Below are 26535 nucleotides of genomic sequence, written 5' to 3' on the forward strand. Positions count from 1 at the left end.
CTTAAAAACAGGAAACACTTTTTTTTTTTTTTTTGCCACTGTGAGGATGACCAAGCACTGGAGCAGGCTACTCAGATTGGTTATGGAGCTTCCATTCTTGAAAGTATTCAAAAGCTGTCTGGATGTGGTCCTGGGCAACTGGCTCTAGGTGGCCTTGCTGGAGCAGGAGGGTTGGACCAAATGACTTCCAGAGATACCTTCTAACACCTCAATCTTCCTGTGATCCCTTTACCTGGAAGTCCTTGGGTGATAGTCTTTGCTGTGCAGGCAAGCAAGATCATAGATCATAAAGGTCAGGTGGCATTTAAAATCTAGGACCCTCTACCCTCACTGTGACACACTGATGTGTTTCCTTCTGTCAGCAGGGAGCAAGCCCATAAGACGCAAGACCAACAACAAAATCATGGCAACATCTGGTGGCACTGGCCGCTCTCCCCTCAGCATCCTACAAGATGATAATTCCCCCGGTGCTCCCGCCCCTCGCCAGGTAAAGCTTATTGGGTTGTACCGTGGGAGGGAGTAACGGGCTGAAAAAAACCACAAATCTTTCAGTGCTGTATTTTGTAGCCCCCCAGTTTGGAACTGTGACCTCCTAGACCTGTAGAGCATAGTGTGATTTCATAAGTATTTTTCTGTTGGTCGTTTTTGTCCCTAGATGCCTCCAAGTCTTGCTCAATGTCTGTATCTTTGGCCTTACCATGATATTGCCCGTTTCAATGCATTCTTCGGGCTGTAGAAAAGTTCATCACTCTTGAACGTTGTCACAAGAGAGCCAAAGCTGAGTGGCCTGAAAATGGGCTACGTGTTCCACTGAGAATTAATGAACTTTCAGTTAACTTGTGTTTTACCCTTTATGTTTGTGTTTGTTTTTTTATTTATTTATTTCTCTAGGGTAAGAGACATGTGTTGGGAGAGAACGTTGCAGAGAAGAAGGAAGTGATAGTGGATCTAAGCAGGAGCCTCAAATCTGGGAACTGTGCTTGGAGTAACCTGAACAAAGAGAACCAACAGTGTCCTTTTGTGGAGAACTAAATATTTCCTTTTTGAAGATCTTGCTGTAATTTGCCTCTATGCTTTGAGAGTCTTCTAGGGGTGAGAAATCCTGCAATAGACTGGAACTCTGGACTTGTGGTCACTCTTCTTGCCTGTCCCTGCTGGGGAAAGGAGCACACTCTCTCCATGTGCCTGTTTTTATGTACAGTACAGACCCTGGCTCTGCTGTTGTATATCAGCTGTATTGACTTACTGTATGTAGAGTTCTTATCTGTAGTGAATAAATTTGTATTAAACCTTTGCTGCCTGTATCTGTGTCCTGATAAGGCAGTAGGAGTCCCCTCCTTGCCTACTGCAGTGTTTTCTTTGGGGATAACGATTCAGGAACAACTAGTTCAACCTTCCATTAGCCCTAAAACTCAGCTCTGTCCCCTGCCTCTAATGTGCCACCACAGCTGACCTTGAATCTCTGTAGTACAGAAGGTACTGCAGCTCTGTGAAGGAGACTGATGGATCTAGAGTAGCTTCTGGAGTTCTGCACCTATGCTGGCCTGAAGCTAATGTATACAAAGGACTGTGGCCTATTGCAAGGGTCTGGCATGAGGGTGAGGTCCAAAATAGGATGAGATAGTACGGTGCATTAGTATCTTCACCTTCTGTTGATAGGTCACTACCCCTTGTGGACCTCCAACTCTATAGCAGAGCCTTGGGACACCAGGTTGCTGCTAAAAGACTAAGAATAGGGGCTGAACATAATGGCTGTGTCCTGTAATTGAGCTTGAATCTCCAAGGTTTGCAAGGATGCATTTGCAGCTCTACCCTAACTCTAGGGCAGCAAGCCTTGGGCCCAACAGCCTCTTCTTGACTAAAACGTGGGTGAGGAACTCCCTCCTCTGGCAACCTGTAGATGAGATGGTGTTCTTTGGATGGGCTATTCACAGGAGGGGAGTTAGGTTTGCAGTAGCTCAGTGCAATGCTGGAAAAAACACAGCCTGCAGTGCTTATGTGAGCTTTCTTTATTTGCCTGGGCTATGAAGATCTAGAACAGACTTGAAAACAGGGGCTGGTGGCTACTGGGTCACCATACAACACAGGAGTGAGGCAAAAAGAGAAGGAACAGAAAGAAGCAGAAAATAAATAAGCACAAATATAATATTCCCTGGTGTTCTGGCAGGTCTGAGGGCTACCTTTCCCTCGTTTATGCATAGATAAGATTTGAGCTAAGTCTTCCCCAATGGAAAATGAGCCCAATTTGCTTTAGGTTTTTTTTTTGTTTGAGGTTACACGACAGAAATCTCAAACCCAGCACATCTCTGAAGCTTTCTGCAGGGATACAGGACAGCTGCACGAAGTTGGGTGGAGTGAAATCAGGGGCAGAACTTAGTCTGGGTCAGATGTGGTGGGTGAGAGGTCCTCCAAAGGATGGGTGTCAACGTGGGCATGACGCAGGGTGTCTGAACTGTACTGTAAAGTCCTGAGACGTAATGAGAAGTGCTTTGCAGGTCTTCAAGCCCTGCGTGAAGCTGGAAGCTACTGGGCCTGTTTAGAGGTGGAGAGAAGGGCCGGAGTGTGTGCTCCTGCTCCCCAACCTCTCCTTTCCCTTTCACTCCGGGAGACCCCTACAAGTGACCTGTGTCTAGAGACAAGCGGGAGTGGTGGGTAGGCGTTGCTGTTGTGCTCAACTGACGATGCTCTTGTGCATGGGCTCGGGCTGTGGGCCGTGCTTCCGCTGGTCTTTCCCTCTCGGTTGCCGTCCTCAGTTCCAAATCTTGAGGAAGCTGTCCCAGGAACCGGTGGCAACGGCCATGCCGTCTGCCGTCACCCCCAGGCAGCTCACTCTGTTGTCGTGGCCAGAAAGGATTCCTGCAGGGGAAAAGAAGAGAGGTCAGGGAAAGAAGTGGGGCCTGGGAGGGATGAAGGGGTTGCCCACGCTGAGGGCACGCATCGTAGGCCATGTACCTACAACCCCGTTCCTGCATGACGTGTTACAATCAGTACGTGGCTGATGAGGACAAACATGCAGAAGAACGTTTGTGCCTGGCATACAACCAACACCCATGGGCCTGGCCAAAGAATAATGTCCTTGGGAAGATCTGGCTAGTTGAATCCTCACACAACTGCTTTCACCCTGGAGTGATGGTGGGACTAAGGAAGGGTGGCGTCTTTGATAAGGCTGAGAAAGGGCAATTCTGTTGTTGGGTGCAATATAAATTTCCGGAGGCTAGGGGCCACAACTGAAAAAAAATGGCACTCGGGTGAATTCTGTGTATCAGCATCATAGGGTAACCAAAGATGTTGGATGGAAGCCCAGATCCATGCTCAGCTTGGTGCCTGGCCACCAAGTGGCACTGTAAGTAGCTGGAACTGGCAAATGGCAGAGTGTAGAAGAAAGTAGGGAATGCTACAGGTGCTTATGGGCAGTTTTAGCCAATAGTAACCTTAACGCTCCTTTCCCCCTTGAAATAGTGCTGTTTAAAGGCTTGACTTCCTTAACATTAAACCCAGTAGTTCTACCCAAAGAGAGTTGTACTAGTTATGGTGTACTCCTTAAGTGTGAAGAAACTTTGATGGGTTCCAGTCAGCATAGGACATGTCCCTTTTAGAAAAAACAAAGGCATTTTCCTTGCCTTGGTAGCGACAGAAGACCTTGCAGGAAATGACAGAGGGACCTCCAGGAGCCACTCACCCACGCGCTCTGCTTTCAGGGAGTCCCAGATGTTGCAGTTGAAGTCATCGTATCCAGCAAGCAAGAGGCGCCCACTGCGGGAGAAGGCGACCGATGTGATTCCACAGATGATGCTCTCGTGAGAGTACACTATGAGCTCCTGGTCTGCCCGCAGGTCAAAGAGACGGCAGGTGGCATCATCGGAGCCGGTGCAGATGGCTTCACCGTTAGGGAAGAACTGAATGGGGGAACACACACCAGGTTTTAATCAGGCTGCGCCTTACAGATTTCTACAACTCTTCACCTCTCTGCTAACCACCAGGAAGCCATGGAGGTAGGAAAACCCTGTAGGACAAGACACTGGATTGCAAAAGTTGAGTCTGAAGGGGAACACTGATGCTTCTCCTAAGACCTAATAAACGAGGGGCAATGGCTTCAAGCTGGAGGGGAACAGATTTAGACTGGAGATTAGGAGAGGGTTCTTCACTGTGAGGGTGGTGGAGCACTGGAAGAGGTTGCCCAGGGAGGTGGTTGAGGCCCCATCCCTGGAGATATTCAAGGTGAGGCTCGATGAGGCCCTGGGCAACCTGGTCTAGTTGGGGGTGTCCCTGCTGACTGCGGGGAGGTCGGACTAGATGACCTTTGGAGGTCCCTTCCGGCCTGGGCCATTCTATGATTCTATGATTCTATAAACCCTTTCCACCTCAAGAAAGCAAATGACCCAGGGGCTAGAGCTATTGCAAGACATCCCAGTGCTTGAGGAGGGATTATTGTCTCTTTAACTCCAGCTGTTAGTTTGGGGCTTGACATGTGTCCACCCATTATCCCCTAGATAGGGCCTGGCATGATTCAGAGCTACGAGAGCCTTCCTCTGTCTGATCCTCACACTCCAACCACACTTTTCTGTGTCCTTGCTCTGAGAAGCAAAAAAGAGCTCCTCAGGAGCAGGAAAGTCTGATCCTCACACTCCAACCTCCTCATCCACACGCCTTTTCTGTGTCCTTGCTCTGGGAAGCAAAAAAGAGCTCCTCAGGAGCAGGAATGGCAGAAAGCCATACAGCTGGCAGCGTAGCCATGGGACAGGTGAGAAAAGCTGTGCTAATGGAAGTCAGTGGAGGGTGGTTCAAGCAATGGACATTGCAGGAAGCTGGCAGGCTCATCCAGTTAGCTACAGGGGACTAAACTGGCACGTTTCTTGTCCTGCCACCTCTAGGGTTCCAGTTTGAATCCTTGCCTCTGAGGGGGACACTGACCCCCAAATGTCTGTGCTGCCTCCTGTGAAGATTTCATCTTCAGAAGATCTCCCTATGATCCTAAGTTCTCTGAGTGGGGCACTGGCCTTCAGGATCTTCAGAAGATCTCCCTATGATCCTAAGTTCCCACCTCTGCTGTCTGGAGCTGACCAAGACCCTCAGCTGAGCTAGGTATTCCTGCTGCCAGGGCTCCTGGAGCACACCTGAGCCATGGTTCCCAGCAGCTGCTATGAATAAAGCTGCACCAGCACCTGTGTTATGGTGCTTAGCTCCACAGACCATAGTTCACTGGCAGTCCAAGCAGTGCTTTGAGTCAGACCTAGGTGCTTTGATGCCCCGGTGCCTGGAAAGAACCAGCCTCCAAACTTCAGTGAACTCAGGCCCTCCCTGCTTCAGGTTGGACCATGGGGCCAAGGTCTCCTGAGAGCCTTGTTCCCCACACGACTGTGACAGCTTCTTTCAACCTTGCCCCAAGACCTTGTTTCAGAGTTGGTCCACCCTCTGTTTTCCTCTCCTCCCCACCACCGTGCAGGCAGCATACATACGCAGATGGCATTGATATCAGACTCGTGCCCTGAGAAGGTCTGACGGCAGGTGCCCTCCCGCACGTCCCACAGTTTGGCAGTAGCATCGCAAGCCCCAGAGATGAAGAGTTTGAAGTCTGGGGAGACGGCCAAGCTCATACAGTCTCCGGTGTGTCCCAGGAACACAGTCTTCTGCTGCCCCGTCTCAATGTCCCAGAGCGCGCTGCAAGGAAAGGAGAGAACTTCTCAGGGCCATCCCAGGCAGACCAGACCTACGGCTGGGCTGGAGGGCTGTCCCACTTGCAAAGAAAAGGAGGGAAGCCATGGGCCTGGCTACCACATGGGAAAACGGGCAAAAGCATGGCTGGAGTCAGCTCTACACAACAGGAGATACCTTCACAGCTGTTGCTGGTCATACCTTTGCCAAAGCAGCATTAGACTACAGCTGGGGGTGGGTGAGGTATTCCACCACTGCAACAGCTGTAGGGAATGCTGAGGGGAGGGAAGATTGACCGTATTCCCACCACTGCAGCAGCTGTAGGGAATGCTGAGGGGAGGGAAGAGGCACCCACAGGCAAACGGCTGAAAAAGGTATGTTGTGTCCACGCTTGGAGGATGCCTGCTCCATGTTCACCCAGATCCCATGTTACAGCCAGGCAAACAAGCCCCGTGTCACCTTGATTTCTGCTGGAAATACCACATCCGGACTCACCCTGGGTCAAGGCTTCTTCCAAAGCAAGTGTTGGGGTGGGGTGGGAGTGAATGAAGACTCAGCATTGCTCAGAGTCACCCCACAGCGAGACCTGAGAGCCAGGAACCAAAGGATCCAGGCACTGGCTTTGCAGGTGTCCCTTGCACCACAGTGAACAAAGACTCAGCATTGCTCAGAGTCACCCCACAGTGAGACCTGAGAGCCAGGAACCAAAGGATCCAGGCACTGGCTTTGCAGGTGTCCCTTGCACCACAGTGGGCAAGACTTGAGAAGTGGGGTGTGTATGTGAGCTCCACATAAATTTACAGTATTTTCTGTCCTGCGATAAATGACTCTTTGCTTTGTGAGGGCTGACATGGTCCCTACTGCTTCACCAGCAGACCTGCATCTCGAGCTGACCTCAATTGGGAAAAGAAGCACCCTTTCTGCCAAGGGAGGTGGAATGGATCTGGCCTCCTAAGGTGCTCTGGGTGGCCTCCCCATGTAGGACCAATTTGTCCTTAGGTAGTGGTTTGCTCCAGAGAAGAAGGATGTGTGCTGTGCCTCTGAGAGCCAGAGGTCAAGCCACCAGGACGCAGAAGATGACACTCACCATGTGGTATCCCCAGAGCTGGTCACAATATTGTTGTCATCAAGAAATCGGCAGCAGGAGAGGTAACCTGGGAAGTGGGAACAAGAGAATATGAGAAGTGGGGCAGGGTTAGAAGACTCAGAAGGCTCGGAAGCAGAGGGCACCCAGGTTGCACACACCTGTATGGGCTGAGAGCTCCCTGCTCACTTTGACGTTGCCCTCACGAGTCTTGAGGTTGTAGATGGAGCACATGTTGTCAAGGCCCCCACAGGCCACAAAATTGCCTGAGGGGGCATAGGCACAGGTCATGACCCAGGAAGAGCGCAAAGGGATGGCATGAACCTGGGAGGACATGAAACCGTGTTGAGTCTCTGGCAGCAGATCAGACCCACTCCAGCATCCTGGCTTCCTGCAGCCACCTGACTCCTACCTTGTTAGTGGTGTACGTGTCCCACACAATCAGTTTCCCGTCTTGTGAGGCACTGACCAGAAGTCTGTGAGAGAGGAACAAGACCCTGTTAGTGGCTCTCTTCCCATCAGAGCCTCTTTTGCCCCTGTCCCCAACGAGCTGCCCTGCGCCCCACAGGTCAGCTGCACCTCTCTCGTCTCACTTGGAGTCCGTGGACCAGTGCATGGCGTAGATCTTGGCCAGGTGCCCACGCAGGGTCCTTCGGGTCCGCATCTGGATGCGGCCAACAACCTCCACTCCAGACACAATCTGAGGAAAGAGCGTTGGGGAGACAAAGACTTAGTCTTGGACTGGCAGGAGCTTTGCTGCTCCCCACGTCTCTGCTTCCCAACTGGAGAGAGTCGCCCCATGGGGTGGTGCTAGCTGACCCACACACACACACTCACCTGCCCAGCCAGCCCTGTCCCTTACCTGAGCAAGCGTTGTGTCTGCGCAGGCTTTCCGGGCATCCTGGAGAAGAGACAGGAGGAGATGAGACAGAAAAAAATGCCGTGTGATGAAGGCAACGGCAAGTGAAATTCTGGGGCATACCCTGGGGGCTTCTAGAAGTAGGAACCGTGGCTTTGCTGTGCTTGGATTGTGGCCAGCACAAGGGGGACCCTGGTTTGTGACTAGGGCACCTCGGCACCAGTCAAACCTCAGGAAGGTGAGGCAGAAGCTGCTCAGCATCCAGTTCCCCACGCAACACCCTTTCCATGGATCATCCCACCTGCCAGAACATCAGCTGCCTCTCAGACAGAGAGACCACACTCTTTGGGGCAGACACAATGCCAGTGGCCACTTCCTTCTTACCCTTATACTGTCCCCTCTTCTCTCCCTTCCCTTCCCCATCTCCTCCCCCCACCCCCACGCTATGAAGATCTCCATTAAAGGGCTGTGCAGAACTGCAGAGACCTCCAAGCATCTAGATGGAGAAAATTCAACTCCAAGTTGTGATTGAGGAGAACTTAGACACAAGGGGCAGGGGGTAGACATCCCTCAGCAGTTTCATGGCTGTTGCCAGCATTACCGCAATCTGCTTCTTCAGCTGCTCAGCCTCCTGCTTCATCTGCTCCATTTCCCCCATCTTTCTGACCTAGGGGTGGCTCCTCCACGTGGGGCAGCCTTGATTCTGGGGGAAAAAAAAAATCAAAGGAGAAAGGTGTGAGGTAGAAAGGCAGAATATGACTGCTCAGTTATGCAAATGTAGGCATCTCTCATGAAGGCTGAGCAACTATTTCTTGGCTGAATGCTTGGTAACATTGTCCTGTATCTAGTCAAGGCCCTCAGCATTTGGGAAGATCGTAGTGGGCCTGATCAAAGGTCCATTTGTTCTTGTGTCCTGCTTACATGTACACTGGGAATCTGAAGACCTCCAGAGCCTCTTGCTGAAGTTCTGGACACACTTGTTCCCTCACCTCTTCATTTTTAACCTCTCCATTCCAAGCCCTACCGAGTCCTGAGTCCTCTTCATCAGGTTCTCCCTGTCCACGGCCAAGCTGTCTATCTCAGCTCCAGGAGGAGAAAACTTGATGGGGGGAGCCCACTGGCTATTTCCTGTCATTTGTCCTAGGGAAAGCATCATCAGGCATCAGCTCTTTGACCATCAAGGAAATCTGGGGGCTGTTGAGGTGCTCTGTCAATTTAAAAAAGGTGAATGCCTAGGGAAGGATCTAAGAGCAACATAAGCAGATAGTGGTCTTTCTCCTATTTTCCTAGCCCCAGATTTTCATTGGTGTCCAAAGCTAGAGGCAGCATTACTGTATGCAAGTAATGGACTTGACGGACCTTTCTTCTATGCATTTGTCCACACAATTTTTGTGCCCGTGCCAAAGTTTAGCACCCTCAGTATCCCACAGTGATGACTTCCACAGCTTAGTGGCAGGCCCTGCAGAATCCCTGGTTGTGTTACAATGGCACTAGTTCCACTTGGTGGTCCTTAGCTTTTGGGTTGGAAGAATCAGCAAATAACTATTTTCTATTCACTCAGCATCATCTGGTATTTTCACAGACCTTTGTCATATCTGTCTTCATCCATCTCTTTTCCAGACTGTGGAGCACACTTAGTCATTCCTGCCATGTCAGCCGTTACATCCTATTAGCTCTGTTGTTCTCCAAGCCCTTTTCAGTTGTTTACAGAGTACAGATGATATGTTTTTGCAGAGAGAGCAGTGAACCAGAACTGTAATCCATATTCAAGATGCAGGTGCACCATGTGATTATACAGCATCTCCGTTTTGTTCTCTCTTTCTTGTTACGTGCACTTAAAACTTCACCAGTGATTCCAGCATCTCCCACTCTTTTAGACAAATCTGATCTTTAATTGCTTCAATCGTTCTCCTGGATAGGTGTGAGTATCCAGATGCGCTCCAGGTGTTGTTCATCATCAGAACTTTGCCCCAAGACCAAGAAATACTACAGCAGCACCTGCAGAATTTCTCCTAGTCCCTGTTGGTCACATTGCCTCTATCCCCTTCTGGCCTGTTGCCTGAAGGCCTCATTTCTTCCAGCCAATGGGGCTCTGGGTCCTTCCACACTAGGCTGCTCTCTTGCTATGAGCAAGCACATGCAGATAGCTCCCAAGTCCCACCTTTGCTCACTGCTTCATAGAGCTCTTTGGGTTTCCCCTCAGAATCCTGTCCACTGAATGTCTCTGTGGCTTTCATGTCTGAAGGATGGGGACAGACCAGCACCTGAGCTGGGCCCTTTCCACTGTTTGTTTTTTCTCTCATTTTAAAAAAGAAGAGTGATGAGGCTGTTCCTCCCAGCAAGGATTCATAGCTGCACCGGGTTGAGTGATGGTGACCATGAAAGTCCACCTGCATGCACTTCTCCTCCTTTGGGAAGGGGTCGGGAACCCCATGCCTTCTCTTGGCTAACAGAATGGGAAGATGGTGAGGAAAGCCTTGAAGCTTTCAGTAGGAGGTTGCACATCCTCCTTATCTTGTGGCATTTTCCCCTCCGCTTCAGCGTACAGTGAAGCAGTGGAAACTGTGTCCAGCTCTAGTTGCTGCCTACCAGCACACCAAGTGGAAAACCTGAACTTCCAGCCACCCTACGGAGACCAGCCCTACCATTGTGGGCCACATCTTCCCCTTCCTCAGTTCTCCACAGGGCTGATCCTACCTCCCCTCCAGCAACCCTAAGCATTGGATTATGTTTCCTTGCTCCCTTACTTCTTCACTCTGACTCTCTCCTCCTTCCAGTCTCCTCTACATGGTCCCCAGGCTGTTATTTCACACAGCTTTGGCCACCTGAGATCATTGTCCATCCACCTGCCCTAATCTGTCTTGGTGGACTTCTGGTTTTGCCCACTCAGACCTGCATGGAGATGGGAGTCTTCTTCTCTCTTCCTCCCAATTTCTGCCCCAGGTGAGGCTGGCCACACACGTCCTCCTCACTGCCCATCGCATCTCTAGTCTTCCTTGCACGGCTCCTGCTTTTTTTTTTACCATTCTCTTCCCTTCCCCAGGTGTTTCTTTCTCGATTCTGGCACCAGCACGGGAGCACCAACTCACAGGCACCTGCTCTGCGAAATCCCAGAACCAGGCGAGGGGCTTTCGGAGCCCGTGGGGCAGATCAAAGGGCAGGGGCACGACGTTGAGGACGGATAAAAAAGGGCTAAATATAGAGAAAGTGCAGCTCAGGCTCAGGACTCTGTCCGAACCTTTAAATCCCTTTGAGGGAACACTCTAAATGAAGTTGGGAATTGTTCTCAGCCTCAGAAGGACAAGGAGCCACGGACGAGCGATAATAATAGCTCCAGCTTCGCCTGTCGCCTCCACCCATCACGTCCGAGTGCAATTTGTGGAGAGTGAGCTACCTGGTCCCCAGAGGAGTGCAAGCTGCCTCCCAGGAGGACCACGGCAGGTGTGCAGAAGAGCAGCTTGTCATGGTCATGTAAATTTAGGACAGGAAACGGAGGAAACAAATGGGGGAAGAACAGAGGAAAGGGGAATGGAGCTGGGAGCCCGGCCAAGGCACGTTCCTGCTGGGAGCAGCGGGACCTGCACATTTCTTGTGGATCCACGGATCAGCTCACGGCTGCTCGTGGTAACTGCCCAGCCTGGTTTTAATGGGAACTTCCAGTGCTGCCTGGAAGTAAGGGATCTTTCAGGTGGACGCTAAGCAGTAGAGGAAACCAAGTCCTTAGGTACCTTTGAAAAAGCAATTCTCCACCACCATTGCAAAAGAGCTACTGACAGGAGGACCTTGGCACCAGGACTGGTCCAAAGTCGTGCCTCCTACAAGCATCACCAAGGAGCACAGCACAGCCAAACAGAGCTTGGACTTAGTCAGCTCATGCCAGCCCTCTTCTCAGGTCTGCCTTGGCTGTGCTTATCCAGTTCACAGTTCTTGGATTTTTGGAGCCACGTTTCATTTCTTCTTCTCTCCAACATGACAGTTCTTTCCCCTCCTGCCTTTTTCTGACAAACTTGCTGGAGGCATCTGCTGTAGCACTCCCATCTGTGGGCAACCTGACCCATCCTCAGCCCTTGAGTGTCTGCTTGGAGCAGAACAAATGCCTCCACTGTGGCATGAGGCTGAGGGGGGTTCTTGAATCACCCACCTTCTGCCTTTTGCTGCCACGCCACGACTTTTCAGGGCAGTGGCTCTGTCCCCTGCACCACGCCATGGTGGGGGCCCAGCCTGCACCCCAGGGGCTGTCAGACCGAGCATCACTCTCTTGTGAGGATCGGGGAGCAAGTGATGGAAGAAAGGGGAGGTGAACCCCCTTATTTCCCATCCTCCAGATGTGGGGTATCTTCCCCCACGCTGTGGAGGGAGCGGTCCCTCAGTGGGATCCTGGGAGAGGGCTGTAAATAGAAAAGGGAAAGGTGCAGGAGGGAGGACCGAGTATTAATAGGCAGCATCCCTGGGTCTCTGTGTAATCCCTGCACGGCCTTACTTGCTCGCCCTGGTGACCCCGGGCTCCTTGCAGAGCCGGATACAGAGATGATCCCCCTCTCCTGTGGTGGAGATCAAAGGCCAGGGTAAAATTACCCTGCTCTGCTCCTTGGTTTCTGAGGGCTCCTTCTCCATCCCGAAAAGCAGCCAGCTGGAAAGAGGGGTGCGCAGGGGGCACACCAGGAGTGCAGGGCTGTGTGTGGGCAGCGAGAGAAAGGTCCCACAGGGGAGGTGCTACCCTCCCGTTCCAGTCTGGGAATCGGTGAGATTTACCCACCAAGGGCAGAACAAGCGACTCCATCCAGTGCAAAACCCTTCATCATTGTAAAGACGTGCAAAGCCCATCATCATCGTAAAGATGTACAAAGTCCTTCATCATCGTAAAGACATCTCAGCAACTCCTTCTCCACCATCATCATCCCCCATCCCACCATCCTCAGACGGGATCAACCCATGTACAAAAACTCCCCACCCCGAGAAACCCAGTGTCCCAAACGCCGGGCTCACCAAGGTGACCTCAGGCATCACAACAAGGCGGCATCCTTACCGGGGTCTGTAGAGCGAGGTGGGTCGCAGTCCTCCCTTGGGGTGGGGACCCTCACGGCTTGTCTCCTCTGCTGAGAACGGCTCCCCGCCGGCCAGAAACCCCTCGTCCCTGTGCCGTCTCCAGTCGGTCCTGCCCGTCCCACCCAGCGAGTCCCTTGCTCCCTCTCGGCTCCTCAGCCTCTCCCAGGACTGACCTCCCCATGGGGAGCGGGGAGGCTGTGGATCGGGAGGGGTTGGGGGAGGGCTGATTCCAGGAGCGGCGTCAGGCAAATTAAATCAGACACCAGAGACTTGGGGAAATCGGATTGGGACGTAATGCAAAGCAGGTGGATGGGGAGGGGTGAAAAGAGAGAGTAGCACCACCGCTCCTGGAGGGAAAGAGACCATCACGGGCGGATTCGACTCCCTCTGTTTAAATCAGCAACAAACTAATAAAGTGCAGATTAGCCAGAACAGGCTGGGATTATCAGTCACTGGGGCAGGGCTTGCTGCACCTCAGAGTCCACGGGAATTCCCGTTTTCCTGGTGACAGGGCGCCATTTGTGTCCTGGGGCAGGGAGGGAAGAGGGATGCTGCCACCCACGGATGTCCCCGCCAAGGGAAAACCCACAGTAGGGCCAGGGTGACACCGTCCCTGGGCAGCAAACTGGGGTCTGCATGGGGAAAACAGAACTGGGCACAGAGGCCAGGGGTGGCAGAAGATTTGGTGGCGTGCCTTTTGGCAGCCACTTTAGTGGGATGCTGCGAGGGGATTATCTTGGCCTCAATCTCTTTTAATCTCTCCCGCGGCTTTGGCCCAAGCCCGAGATAAATACCTTTTAACGGATCTCATCTGACGTCAGGAGGCCATCAGTCTAATCACCCAAGCCACCTTTGGGCAAAGCAAGCCAGAGATGTGGACGCTGGCCCCTCACCCCCCAACACATCCGTGTCAGGATGCCCAGGAACCATCCCGTGCCCCACATACATCATCGGGATGGACGTGTGAGTGCCAGGGTGTGATGGACCTCCAGGTGCCCAGGGAGAGGGAATATGAAACGCACACGTGAAATAATTGTCTTTTTCCTGTGACCCCGGGGAGGATGGGAGGGAAAAAGGGCTGCCAATGCAGGTTTCCCAAGCTTGTGTGTAAAGGAAGTGCCTGGATTTAGGCTGAGGAAAGACTTCCCTTTCTGTGGAGCAGTGATCAGTGATGAGGAGATCACCCGCTCACCTCTTACACCACTGGCCCTACAGATTCCTTCCATATGAGCTGTAGTTGGGGTCTCCAAGCATGACTCTCATCAAGGCCTATGTCTGCCATGACCACAGATTGATCTCTGGCTCTAATGCTTCCCAGGAAAAGGGTCACTGCTCTTTTTTTGATACCCCACATCCACCCCATTCAATTCCCGTTTGGCTACAATATAATCCCATCTCGGGACACTAATCCCCTGGGCAGTGACAGCAGATTGTCTTCCTATCAGGGTGGAAAATGATAAACAAAATATCTCTTCTGCTTTCAGGGGCAATTTGGTGCATGGAACAGGCAGGGCCTATGTCTGCTACGACCACAGATTGATCTCTGGCTCTAATGCTTCCCAGGAAAAGGGTCACCGCTCTTTTTTTGATACCCCACATCCACCCCATTCAATTCCCGTTTGGCTACAATATAATCCCATCTCGGGACACTAATCCCCTGGGCAGTGACAGCAGATTGTCTTCCTATCAGGGTGGAAAATGATAAACAAAATATCTCTTCTGCTTTCAGGGGCAATTTGGTGCATGGAACAGAAAGAAAAAAAAAAAAAAGCAAAAACAAAGCAAAGCAAGAAAGGCCTTGCTGCAGGGAAACCTGAGCGTGCAGGGCTTTTTCTTAAAGGCACTCCCCACCTTTCCCAGGGGTTAGTCACAGGAGAGCCGACTTTCTCTCTTGCTCTCCCTTATCAGAAGGACCTGGCATCTGGACAAATACTTTGTTTGTTTTCTTTCACCCAGGGCTCAATCTCCTTCTACCATTTGTTAATTAAATTTCCACGGCAACCAGCGTGCATGTCTCCCTCCTGGCGTACAGACTCGAGCTCCCACCAACATCTGTGTCCAGCATTTTGCTTTTATTCCGTATGTTCACAGTCCCTCACCTTCCCTCTCAGACCAATTGTGAGCTTCTGGAGTTTGCAGGTGCCTAGGAAATTCACAGGCTTCTGCTTTGAGTTCTTGAATGTTGCACAGCCCTTGCTGAAAGATCCCAGGCTCCTCCTCCCCCTCCTGGATTTCATCCTGGATGACCAAGAAGCTGGCACTGAGGAGACCCTGCTTTTTCACTTCTGAGGGATACAAACATGTTGGCGAGGAAGTGAAGAAAGTTCCTGGTGTCACTGACTTTTAATATGTCAGGGACTTCAATGTCCCTGCTGCCATTTTGCAGCTGCTGGGATGTCACAGGGAAGAAAGCTGCATCCCTCCCCATCACTACGTCTCTAGCATGCTAATACACTTCTCCAGGCCTCTGTGGCCCCGGTGCTACCAAGACCTGCCAGGCCATGGTGTGTGCCAGTCCTGCCCCTGAGGCCCCTTGTGCTCAGAACTCATCTCTGGCCCGCAGCTCCTTGGGTTGCTGCGTCCTGTCTGAGCCAGGCTTGTGTCTCCGGCTCGTAGGCCTGGCTCCGCTGCTGGAAACGGGAAGCTCTGAGGAGGATCTGCCACTCTGCTCAGCCTGGCGTTCTTCTTCATCAGGCTGGTCCTGCTCCACAGCCCTCTGCTCCATCAGCTCCTCTGCCTTCACCCGCTCCTGCAGCCACGGAGACAGAGATGATATGAACCCCTCGCTGCTGGGGTCTTTGTCCTGCTCACAGGGGCTGACAAGCCACATCTTGTCTTTGCCACATCCATCCAACCCTCCCAGAGACCATTCTCTCTTGTGGAACCCAACACAGGCTGGGCCCCTCTACCAGGCACCTTGTCAGAGGACAACCCCCAGCTGCTGCACTAGGCTATGCCCCACGAGAAAGACCCCAAGCCACTCCTCAGAGGGATTTGATGTAGCTCACAGGTACTCTTATCCATTTTTCCAGCATGGTCCTTTACCTGCTCAGCATGCTCCTGGGAGTGTGTGTACCAGAGAGCGATGGCGCAGCGCCTGCCGCGGCTCACTGCCCACACGCCGTGGGGGTTCTCCTTGCCAGAGCTGAAGGCCACCAGCCTCCCACACTTAGGATGCACCTCAGCCTGACAGGAGAGACAGAAGAGACAATGAAGCCAGCAGCCCCCTCCTCTGGGGTACAAGGTCATTGTGGAGAGGTAACGGTGCTGCTGGGAACGTGGAACACCAGGCATCCACTGTGAGCAAGGTAGACATTGGGGATGGCAAGGGAGAATCAGAGGGACAACCTATGCCACAGACACCCACAGACTGCAAGAGCCTGGAACATAGAATCATAGAATGGTTTGGGTTGGAAGGGACCTCAAAGATCATTGAGTTCCAACCCCCCTGCCATGGGCAGGGACACCTCCCACCAGACCAGGTTGCTCAAGGCCACATCCAGCCTGGCCTTGAACACCTCCAGGGATGGGGCATCCACAACTTCCCTGGGCAACCTGTTCCAGTGTCTCACCACCCTCATAGTAAAAAATTTCTTCCTGAGATCTAATCTGAATCTCTTTTCTTCCAATTTAAAACCGTTTCACCTTGTCCTATCAAGGACATGTCCAACATCTCAGCTAGAAAGGAGTTAATCTCTCGTCTGTCTGAGATTTGCCTCAATTTGCCTTTAGCTGTCCCAATTTGAATCTGCCCCAGCACCAGCACTGGATTGTTTTAGGAGCGGTGGGCTCCAATAACCAACTAGTTTCCTCCTGCCCAGACTAAGTCTTGCCCTCAGTCCTCCCTCCTTCTTTTGGCTGGTCCCAGACTTACTGTGACAGTCACAGCGTCCATTTCAGTGAAGAAAAGGCCCCCACCTTGGAAGTCATCATTGAGGTAGAGAATGCCACTGTGGACAAAAAGAAAACAGGACATATGGACGGCGAAGCTCACTCCTCCCAGGTGCTTCCCCACACTCCTTGCCACAGCAGCCTGGGGCACCTGAATGATACCACAGGTTCAAAAAGCCACCAGACCAGTTACCAGGAGAATCCATTTGGGGGTGTTAAATACAGCAGTGCCTAACTCAGGGGAGCCCCTGAGCTGCAAGCCACAGGGGAGAACGTCAGGGAGTCAGTTCTATGTGCTTGTCTTGTTTTGTTTGTTTGGCTTTTTTAATCCTCTACAGCAGGCATCTGTGGCACTGTTGTGACAACACAGTTCCGACCTGGCATGATGTTGTGTTTTAACATTGGAAATAAGCCAAAGCCTGGAAGAGGAGACTGACTGATCAGCAAAGCAAGCCATGTCTCAAGAGTCAAGGAATTTTAGGGTCATGTAAGAATGGTCAAAAAGAAGCTTTAGTGCACGCAGAAAAAGAAAACTAAATTAAGGCATTTCTTTACTGATGTTAGATAAAAAGAGAAGTAGCGAGGCCACTGTGCAGTGCAGGTGAGACAACTGTCAACTAGGTGAAAGAATGGACCACAAATTACTCGCATTCCTCTTAGTGTTCAATTACTCTGATAGAAAACGTCAGATGAACAAGAGAGGCTCATTAATGGGACTTGGAGAAAGAAACAGGAATCAACACTGTGGCTGCTGAATCACAATGTTAAGGATATAACGACAGCGAGAGGATTACCAGCCCTGAGACCCAGGAAGTTATAGCTCTTCTGCCACAGAATTTTTAATAAAACTGTGAAGTCGGGGTGGTAACACGACTGGAGAGAAGCAAGGATAGCTCTCACATGCACAAAGGGGCAGGAGGATAAAGAGAATGGTTGAAGCATAAACAGGCTTGTTAGCCTGACCTCCGTAGTCTGTAGGGCTTCAGACTCCATTTCTGAGGAGAAGGATAATTAAAGGTCAAGAGGTAAATGGAAACCAGTCTTAAAATTTAACACGGGTATACTGAAAGCAGATCGGGCTAGTCACACAATCTTGGACAAAGCAGTTGATCTGCCAGGAAAAGACAACGTGCTCGATCTCAGCAGTTTGGACTCTGGTAAAAGTACTCAGAACAGTGCCACTAGATAAATTACTAACGAACACAGAGAAGGTGAAGAGCACGTGAACATTACACAGTGACTAGTGCACCACTGCCACCCAAAGGAGCACTGTTCTCCTGGAGGAGGGTCACCAGGACTCTTGTACCCCTGGCCCCAATCCTGTTCAAAAGTTTCATTAATGACCCTCGCACAAATACGCAGAAGATATCAAGGAAGTTTGGAGCACAGGGACCTGTTTCAAAAGGAGACTGGAAGAGCTCAGCTCTTGTGAGTTGGCTGGTCAATCACAACTCACTCTGCAGGAGGACAGGAATACTCCTGGAAATAACTCAGTGGCATAGATGCCAGGAAGATATTTTAACACACATTCAAGTAGAAGTGAAAGAAGCCCAGGGAGGAGTGAGGTGACAGGACAGCTTTCCCACAGAAAGGACAGAGATCTAACCTGTTACATGACGGAGCCTGGTAACTTTACAATCTGACTATACCATGTCAACATTTGCATCAGAAGGGAAACGGACTCAATGATACTGGAATTCCCTGCAAGTCCCACATCCTTACCACAAGCTGTTCAGAGAACATTTCTGCTCTGGGTTCAGCTACTACTCAAAAAAAGGCAAATAAGATTTCTGGATGCCCAGGGATGGGATGATAAATAGGAGGAATCAACTGTCGTCAACTGACCTCATTTGGCTGCAGTGTCCAACAATTGCAACTAAAATATATTTCAGGCTCTTTCACAGAAGAGTAACAAAATCTGCCATAGGCTGGAAAAAAAACCTCTCACAGAGAATGGAAAAACACAACACAAAGTATTGGCAGTGAATTTTGAGAGATGAACAGAGAGAATAGCTTCCAAAGTAGACTGACTGCTCAAACAAAGGAAATCCGAGAAGCTTGGCTCTCCCTCTCCTGTCATGCACAGAAGACTGTGAAAGACAAAACTTGATTAGAAGAAACTGCCTGTCATAAGGACTGGCAGTGGACTGTAGTACCCATTAGACAACAATCTGGTACCATGGTTCTAGTCTGTGCAGCCCTCCCAGCCTCATTCTGCTCTCCAGTAATGCTGGCTGTGAGGAGGGAGAAATGGCAGATCTTCTTCCCAGCTGAGGAAAGGTGTTCCACACCTCAACTCTGAAGCCACCGATGCAGCCTCACTGCCTGACGCTACAGTCCTGGCTGGCTTCGAGCCAACAACCCATCACCTGGTTTCTATAAGCTGAGCTCATCCCCTGAGGGGGCCGAGGAGATGTTCTGATCCCCACATGATGCAATGCAGGCCCCCTACTTCTCTTACCTGTAGTCCCTGTACACGTAGGCAGGCGGTTCTCTCCAGCACTCTTGCCCCTCAGGATCCAAAAGACAATTGTCAGCATGGACAGGATGACTAAGATCCATGCGACCTTCCTGTTCCCCTGAAAAGGCAAATTACAAAAAAAGAATATGGGCATTTTCAGATTTCAAGAAAGAACAAGGCAGAGAGAAAGGGGCACTGGGAGAGTAAAGGGAAGAGAGTCCCCTGAGAGCACATGGCTGGGACTGAGGAGACTCTCCGGGAGAACAGGGACCAACAGGGTGAAAGATTCTTTACCGTCTACGGCCGTGCGGCACACAAGATGTGTGAATGAGAAATGGAGTTTCTTTCCAGGAGTAAAATAGGACTCTATGATTTTTCGTGACTTCTCACTGGCCTGCAGAAGCAATTTGGCGTCTCTCCAGTCCACGTCCCCATTTTGGGCCAGCTACAAGCGAAAAACAGACCTGTTAGAATACTTACAAAGACACTCAGAAATGGTACACGTACACAGTACCGAAGAAGAGACCTCTGTAAAGTCCCCTGGTCACAGATGTAAGAAAAGAACACGTTTCCTCATGTAAATACAAGTCAGGAGTACATCTGTACAGCACAGCAATTCTTCCTATTCAGCACAAGAAGCCACATCCGAAATGCAGCATCATTTTGTGTCCCCCAGTACACAAGGGACACTAGCAAACTGGAGGGAGTCTTTGGTGAAGGGTTTTAAGAGGGCAGGGGTGTTGCAGCACGTGACTTAGAGACTGCAAGGGCTGGGTTTCCTCAGCCTGGAGAAGAGAAGACCAAAGGAGGATCTAACTACAGTCTCCTTCCACCTAAAAGGGGCTATAGAGAAGATGGAGGCAGTTTCTTCTCAGAGGGACACACTGAAAAGACAAGAGGCAACAGGCAAAAGCTACAGCAAGGGAAATTTTGGCTAGAAATAAAGAAAAATGTCATCCTCCTAAGAGTGGCCCAGCACTGAAACAGGTGTCTGGAGAGGCTGGGGAATCTCCACCGTTGCAGATGTTCAGGACTTGCCCGTGCAAAGCCTTGAGGGATCTCACCTAGCTTTGGAATTAGCCGTGCTGCATGCAGGGAGTCAGACTAGAGATCTCCAGAGTCTCCTTCCACCTTAATTTATTCTCCAATTCTAAGATAAGCATGTCTGTAAGACTACTGTATGGAAACAAGTAGCATTCCTGAAACTCTGTCTCACAGGAGAGAAAGCATTTGTCAAGCCCTCCATGTACAAAGTGCCCAAATGTGATTGTGGAGGAAGAGGGTCAGGGTAGACCACACATGTGCTTGTGAGGAAGGTAACACACTCATGACACCATCCAGAGTGCACTTCATAGAGAAAAATGCCCAGGTGGCAAACACTCTTCCTGGACAATCAAGGAGGCAGTAGAATCACAGAGCCACTTACCTCCATGGCCTTCATAACAGTTAACCCTTCAAATCTCTCATGTGGGGTGTGAGGTGACCGTCTTGCCCGGTAGCCATCTCCTGCTTCTCCTGCTGCCTGGAATAGAAGGATACACATGACACCCATCAGGCTGCCATCTCTCCTCCATGGAAACATACAGGACCTCCTACAAGAGCCAGGCCTCACCTTTGTCAGCCGGAGAAGGTCCTTACACTCAGACTCTGTCAGCACCCTGTCGAACACAACCCTCTGGGTTCCATTCATCCGGCGGGAATCCATCGTGACAGCAATACCCTCAAAAGGCAAAGGACCTGCCGAGAAGCCAGTAGAGATAGGCATGAGCAAGGTTTGGACCTGAAGCCCTCAGACACCAACCCCCAGCCTGGATAAGGAAGTGGAGAGACACTATACATTCTCTGAGAAGACAGGACAGTTCCCCAGAAGTGCCCGTTCCTCACAGACCTGGGCCACTTGCACCCCTCACATGCTTCAGGGGAACCAGAGCATCAGCTGGGGAAGCACAGCGAGTGCTTCAGGAGCCAGCAGAAACTTGGGGCTTGCTGGGAGAGCAGCAGGGAGCTGGGGAAAGTTGTGGATCACAGCAGCAGAACAGGTCCAGCCTACTGGGGTGAGGCTCTGGAGAAAAGAAGCAGGTAAACACCTCCATCAACCCTCCTTTCAATCACACATCTTATCCCAGAATTATCTCCAGTGATAAAGTAATAATTGCTCTAGGCAATCCTGCTTCAGCAGAGGAGTTGGACTAGATGATCTCTATGGTCCCTTCCAACTCTAAAAAATTCAGTGAAATTCAGTGAAATTCAGTGAAATTCAGTGAAATTCAGTGAAATTCAGTGAAATTCAGTGAAATTCAGTGAAATTCAGTGAAATTCAGTGAAATTCAGTGAAATTCAGTGAAATTCAGTGAAATTCAGTGAAATTCAGTGAAATTCAGTGAAATTCAGTGAAATTCAGTGAAATTCAGTGAAATTCAGTGAAATTCAGTGAAATTCAGTGAAATTCAGTGAAATTCAGTGAAATTCAGTGAAATTCAGTGAAATTCAGTGAATCTTTCTACTTTCTTCAGCCCCAAAGAGAAGCAATGGGTATTAGTTTGGTGATCCCATCTTTTGATCTTTGGCTTTCTTTTCACTCCCTCCTGACCTCTGGATGGTCAGGAATGCCAAGGCACTCAGGCCCTTAGATGGATCTGCTCTCCCATGTGTCACAGCAGAGAACCGCTTGGGGTCACTTCAAGCAAAGACTCCAGGACAGAGCCCTGTGTGAGGCCGTGTCCCCACACTCAAGAAGAGAGGACTAGCAAGAGCACAGGACTCTGCACTGCAGTCTCCAGCACTCAGCCACAAACCATTTGGACTTGTGTTTTTCAGGGAAAGACTTGCCCAAGCCAAATAGTGTGTTTCCGGTTTCCATTTCCCCCCATCTCTCCTTGGACCCTTCAGAAAAATGTTGTTTGAAGTCAGGCTGGTGGAGTTGACCCAGATTTGGTGTAGACACTCCTGCCACACTGAACAGGGATCTGCACGTCCACAGGCTTGTCACGTATTCAGGCACCACTGCTCTCAGCTTCTCCAGCCACAGTGCTCTTTGAGTTCCCATCCCAGAGACGTAGGCAGTGAGATTTTGCAAGATTACACATGCATCAAAGAGGGAGAAAGAAACAGTGAGAAGACTTGCCGAGCCATTCCAGCCAGTCTGCATCTACATTAGCATTCAAATGTCTGAGGATGGAAGAAAAGACAGCACTTAGCCTGGCTGACGGCATCCAAGTCATTCTTCAAGCCCTTTTACTCACCCCTCTTCTCGCTCTCTTCCATATCCAGGGTTTCCTGCTTTTGCTTCTCCTGATCCTCTCTCGGGAGGAAGGGAAAAAACAGAGACCAGGGCTGTCAGTACACAGAGCTATGCCTAACCCTCCTCTGTGGTAGCATTTCACATCCTTCGTGTTCCTGTTTTGCCCATTCCTCAGTAGGTATTACCACCCCTGCCAGTCCAACCCCATTCCCTACTTCCAACACTTGTATTTCAGTCCTAGTCAACTTGGCCAACCTTACCTGTATTTTTCCTTCAGGTTTTCAGGAATCAGCTCATCTGGAGTCCAAAGATCCTGGAGGAATACATGCAGATGATTCAGTAAACAACAAATTTCTCCCACATTGGATCACGTCAAACAACCAGTCCCTTGTTCTGCTTCTCCAGTGAGACTCAGACCAACAGTTCTGGCCTGCTTCTGATGGCAGCCAGATTGAGCTAAAGCATATGGTTACAGCACCAGTTTGAAACTAATTCAGTCCTGGAGCAGTCCTCATAAGGACCTGGGGATCCTTCTCAACAGCATATGATCTTTTCTGGACCGTGTGCTACTGAAATGAATTCTGGCAACTGTCTTGGTGAAATCACAGTAAAAAGGTTAAGATGATACTGCTACTTACAGGGTCATTAAAAGTTCCTCCTAGATGTTCCACCGCATAATAAATCAACTTCTTCTCCATCAAAGATCTCTGCACATAAAGTTGAATACTCTAAAGGAAGCAAAGAGACTGTCACACAATCACCCCACAAAAGACAACACTATCCCAGTCCAGGGCAGAAACCTGCCCCAACACACTGCTGTGCACTATGAAAGCCCTGTTCTGTCCTGAAGGGACCTTGCCTGATACAGACTGTAAGTAAACTCAGGCTCCAGTTTCTTCTGGAGATGGGCTTGGTGCACATCTACCATGAAACACATTTCCCTTTTTGTCTCCTCGGCTGCGATCCCATCGTATGGGACAGGGGAGGGCCAAGAAGTACAGACCTGGGGTTGTATCTACCTCTCTGGCTGTGACAGCTGTGTCCTCTCCCAATTCTGTGCGATACTGTTTCATTTTCTCCAACATTGGCTCATCCGTGGGATAGAAGAGTAAGTAGGAAGCAGCACATTCAGCAGCCAGTGCCTGGTTCCCAACTTGGGCAGGGACAGAACAGAACAAAAATATGTCTCTGAAAGACTCGATGTCAGCAGCAAACGTGTACAGGCTAGCAGCACCCAATGCTTTGGTCAAGATCTGGCAGTAGAAGGCCTTACACTGGGTACACAACCCCTTCCTAGTTGGGCTTCTACCCAACAACGGGCAGAGAATACAGGGAATGAGCCCAGTGAAGAATGGGCCAACTTTCAGTATTTGTTGGGAGCTCGTTCAGAGGAGACAGAGAGAAAGCTAATATATATTTGGAAGAAAGACAGTCCCACCTCCCTCAGCCAATAAACGTGACAAGGGGTCCAGAGGCTTCTTTGAGATACAAGTTTTACCAACGGTGTGACAGAGGAGACCAGAGACAGTTGGGTCAGTGTGGGAAGGAGCAGAGGTATCCAAGAGAAGAGCTGAGGGACCTGTGAAAGTGACTGACAGGATGATCAATTTCATGACAGGCCATCAGTTCAGTGAGGGCAAGCAGGGATGAGTCAGAAGAAGTCAACCACTGTTGAAATGAGATGCACGTGCACGCTCTAGATAGGAAGTGGGGGCCCTCGCCTGGAGCCAGGTACAAAATACACAGCAGACAGTTGGAGCAAGGACTTGAAATGGAGATTGCTGGAGGAAAGAAGTGGGAACAGCCCCACATTACAGAAGATGTACAAGAAGATTGAAGCGGACCACAAGTGCGTGGGACCTCTCCCAAGGTGGCCACAGGTTTGAGCAAGAGAAGAAAGGTTCTGGGAACAGCTGGGGGGCAGAAAGGGGAAGAGAGAGGTAGAGGTCAGGTTGGTGTGCCAGTTCTTCCTGTGACACACTGCCCTCCAGTTTCAGAGGCAAAGGGCAAGCTTAGGGGTGCCACAGCATAACCCGCTGGGTTGTGGCTCTACTCACCTTGATCGTAGGCAAACTGCAGTAAATCAAGATGAGAGGGTATGAAATCTTCCGTGGCAGAAATCCGCCCTGGCTTTGTGGCAATTTCAAGGACGCACTGCTGTCTGCACTTCAAAACCTGAACATAATGGGCTGCAAGAGAGAGGAGCACGAAAGGCAGTAGTCCACAATTCTCCCAGAGAGGAATGCTGGGAAATGGGGCATGTCCAGTCTGGGTAGCATGGCCTTCCAACCCAAAGCTCTCTGCCTCTAATGCTACCTGCAATGGCTTCGTACAGGCCAGGTTGCATCTCCTCCTCCTCCTCCTCGTCTTCATCCTCCCAAGGACCTTCACACAGGGCACGACACTCTTCCAGTGCTGACAGCGCCTCTCTGAGTGACTCCTCCAGCCTGGCCACAGCCTGCAGGTACTCATCTGCATTGTAGTGCTGCACCCCAGCTTCATACGCTTCCTGTGAAGGACAGATCCAGGTCCCTCATCAGCGTGGGTGACACCAAAGGATGCTCTGAGGCTTCCAGTCACTCACAGGGTAGTGGTGACATCTAGGGGCCTGCCTGATCATGCACAGCCCACCAGGCGGTGACAGCAAATCTTCTGGATTTAGGCCAGATATACTTCTCAAAGGCCCTGCAGCCTGTCATAAGTGTCACCAGAAAGTATCTGTGTCACACTTGCAACGGTTTGTCTTCACCCTGAAGAGAAGGCTTCAGGGAGACCTTCTTGCAGGCTTTCAAAGATAAAAGGGGCTTGTAAGAAAGACTAAGCAAGACTTTTGACCAAGGCCTGTAGTGACAGAACGAGGAACAACAGTTTTAAGTTGAAAAAGGGTAGATTTAGACTGGAGATAGAGGACATTTGTTACGATGAAGGTGGTGAGACACTGGAGCAAGCTGCCCAGAGAAGCTGTGGAAGCCCCATCACTGGAAGTGTTCAAAGTCAAGTTGGACGGGCCTCTTGGCAATTTGATCTGGAGAAAGATGTCCCTGCTTATGGCAGGGGGTTGGACTAGGTAATGTTTAAAGATCCCTCCCAGCCTAAATCATTCTGTGTAGGGGGCCCCCATCTCAAGCCATGGCCCTTCTGTGGGAACACATCAGGGTGGCAGAGGAGTTCCTAAGGTGGGGTAGGAGCTGGTGACGCCTGGCTCCGCACGGAACCCTCACCCAGTGTGGCGTGGCCTCCAGGTCTCGGAAGTTATCCGACTTCACCCCCGACATACGCCGGTACTTCTCCATGTCCTCCCGCATCTGGAGGTGCTGGGGGTTAGCCACGAAGAAGGTGTGGGCAGCGGACACGGCCTGGTCCAGCTTCTTCAGCTGTGGGAGAGAAGGCGGCAAAGATGCTCTACATGCTCTAGCTCCAGGCAATCCTGCTTCAGCAGGGGAGTTGGACTAGATGATCTCTATGGTCCCTTCCAACTCTAAAATTCAGTGAAATTCAGTGAAAGAGCACCCGTCACACTCCTCCCGCGTCCCCCCCTCTCCCATCCTCCACCCCCTCACCCCCAGCTGCTCCCTGGAGTCACCCACCGAGACTCTTGTGCCCGTTCTCGTGGGGCTAGTGGTGAGGTGGTGGCTGGTGGCCCCCACCCCACAACCTGGGGAGACAAGAGAGACTCCCACCCCGCTGTGGAGAGCCCACCCCCCGCGGTGGCCGCCCCCTACCTGGAAGAAGGCCACCTGTAGGTAGTTGTAAGGCTCCCTCTGCTCGAAGTCCCGGCGGATGGTGGGGCTGGCCCGGTGTGCGGAGGTGGCGGTGCCCAGCCGGCGGCCCAGGCAGTGCTGCAGGCAGTCGGCCCGCTGCAGCACCCGGCCCAAGAGAGCGGCCTCCCAGGGCTCCTCCGCCGCCGGCCCGCCCAGGAAAGGCGCCTCCCGGCGGCAGGAGGCACGGCAGGCTCGGCGGGCCGCCCGCAGCCCCGCGTAGCTCTGGAGGGCGCGTTGCAACAGCTCGGCCGCCCGCCCCCAGTCCCGGGAGAAGTAGGCCCGCACCCCGTCGGCGTACAGCAGGTCGTAAGGGACCAGCCGGCCCGGCGACGTGGCGGTGGCGGCGTAAGGGCCCAGCCGGCCCGGCGACGTGGCGGTGGCGGCGGCGGTGGCGAGGAGGAGGCAGAGGAGGGAGGCCATGGCCGAGCCGCCGGAGAGAAGGAGGAGGAGGAGGAGAGGGGGTCCGGGGCGGGTAGGCCCACCCAGGGGGCCGGGCCGGGCTGCCGGCGGGCGGTGCCGCCGGGCGTCCAGGTTGGGGAG

At 51.4% G+C, this 26535-nt stretch overlaps 3 protein-coding genes across 6 annotated transcripts; 1 reads left to right on the top strand and 2 right to left on the bottom strand.

Moving 5' to 3' along the window:
- The first annotated feature begins 83 nt into the window (after window positions 1-83).
- On the top strand, window positions 84-1294 carry LOC106896838 (cell division cycle-associated protein 3-like). The gene is made up of 2 exons (XM_014957098.1): window positions 84-487; window positions 892-1294. The coding sequence occupies exons 1-2, from the start codon at window positions 344-346 to the stop codon at window positions 1030-1032; spliced, it is 285 nt and encodes a 94-aa protein (XP_014812584.1). The 5' UTR covers window positions 84-343; the 3' UTR covers window positions 1033-1294.
- Window positions 1295-2749: 1455 nt separating this feature from the next.
- Window positions 2750-12738, bottom strand: GNB3 (guanine nucleotide binding protein (G protein), beta polypeptide 3). Its single transcript, XM_014957099.1, has 10 exons — window positions 12622-12738; window positions 8197-8298; window positions 7599-7637; window positions 7330-7436; window positions 7149-7212; window positions 6898-7060; window positions 6740-6806; window positions 5457-5658; window positions 3680-3896; window positions 2750-2856 (listed from the first exon to the last, which is right to left on the bottom strand). The coding sequence occupies exons 2-10, from the start codon at window positions 8251-8253 to the stop codon at window positions 2750-2752; spliced, it is 1023 nt and encodes a 340-aa protein (XP_014812585.1). The 5' UTR covers window positions 8254-8298; window positions 12622-12738.
- A 1954-nt stretch (window positions 12739-14692) lies between these two features.
- On the bottom strand, window positions 14693-26462 carry P3H3 (prolyl 3-hydroxylase 3). 4 transcript variants are annotated; one of them, XM_014957276.1, is made up of 17 exons: window positions 26381-26462; window positions 25957-26341; window positions 25456-25608; window positions 24551-24743; window positions 24292-24423; window positions 23254-23387; window positions 22873-22962; window positions 22495-22547; window positions 22236-22292; window positions 21825-22025; window positions 20606-20735; window positions 20420-20515; window positions 19288-19438; window positions 18994-19111; window positions 16516-16591; window positions 15687-15827; window positions 14693-15390 (listed from the first exon to the last, which is right to left on the bottom strand). In XM_014957276.1, the coding sequence occupies exons 1-17, from the start codon at window positions 26413-26415 to the stop codon at window positions 15181-15183; spliced, it is 2355 nt and encodes a 784-aa protein (XP_014812762.1). In that variant the 5' UTR covers window positions 26416-26462; the 3' UTR covers window positions 14693-15180. The 4 variants fall into 4 exon arrangements, with proteins under 4 accessions (XP_014812762.1, XP_014812763.1, XP_014812765.1 ...); XM_014957277.1 differs by having other exon boundaries at window positions 15126-15390; window positions 20606-20730; window positions 21823-22025; XM_014957279.1 differs by lacking the exon at window positions 21825-22025 and having other exon boundaries at window positions 15126-15390; window positions 20606-20730; window positions 22236-22294.
- Window positions 26463-26535: the final 73 nt, after the last annotated feature.

This window comes from Calidris pugnax, unplaced genomic scaffold (assembly GCF_001431845.1).
Source record: "Calidris pugnax isolate Ruff unplaced genomic scaffold, ASM143184v1 scaffold225, whole genome shotgun sequence".
Classification (NCBI taxonomy): domain Eukaryota; kingdom Metazoa; phylum Chordata; class Aves; order Charadriiformes; family Scolopacidae; genus Calidris; species Calidris pugnax.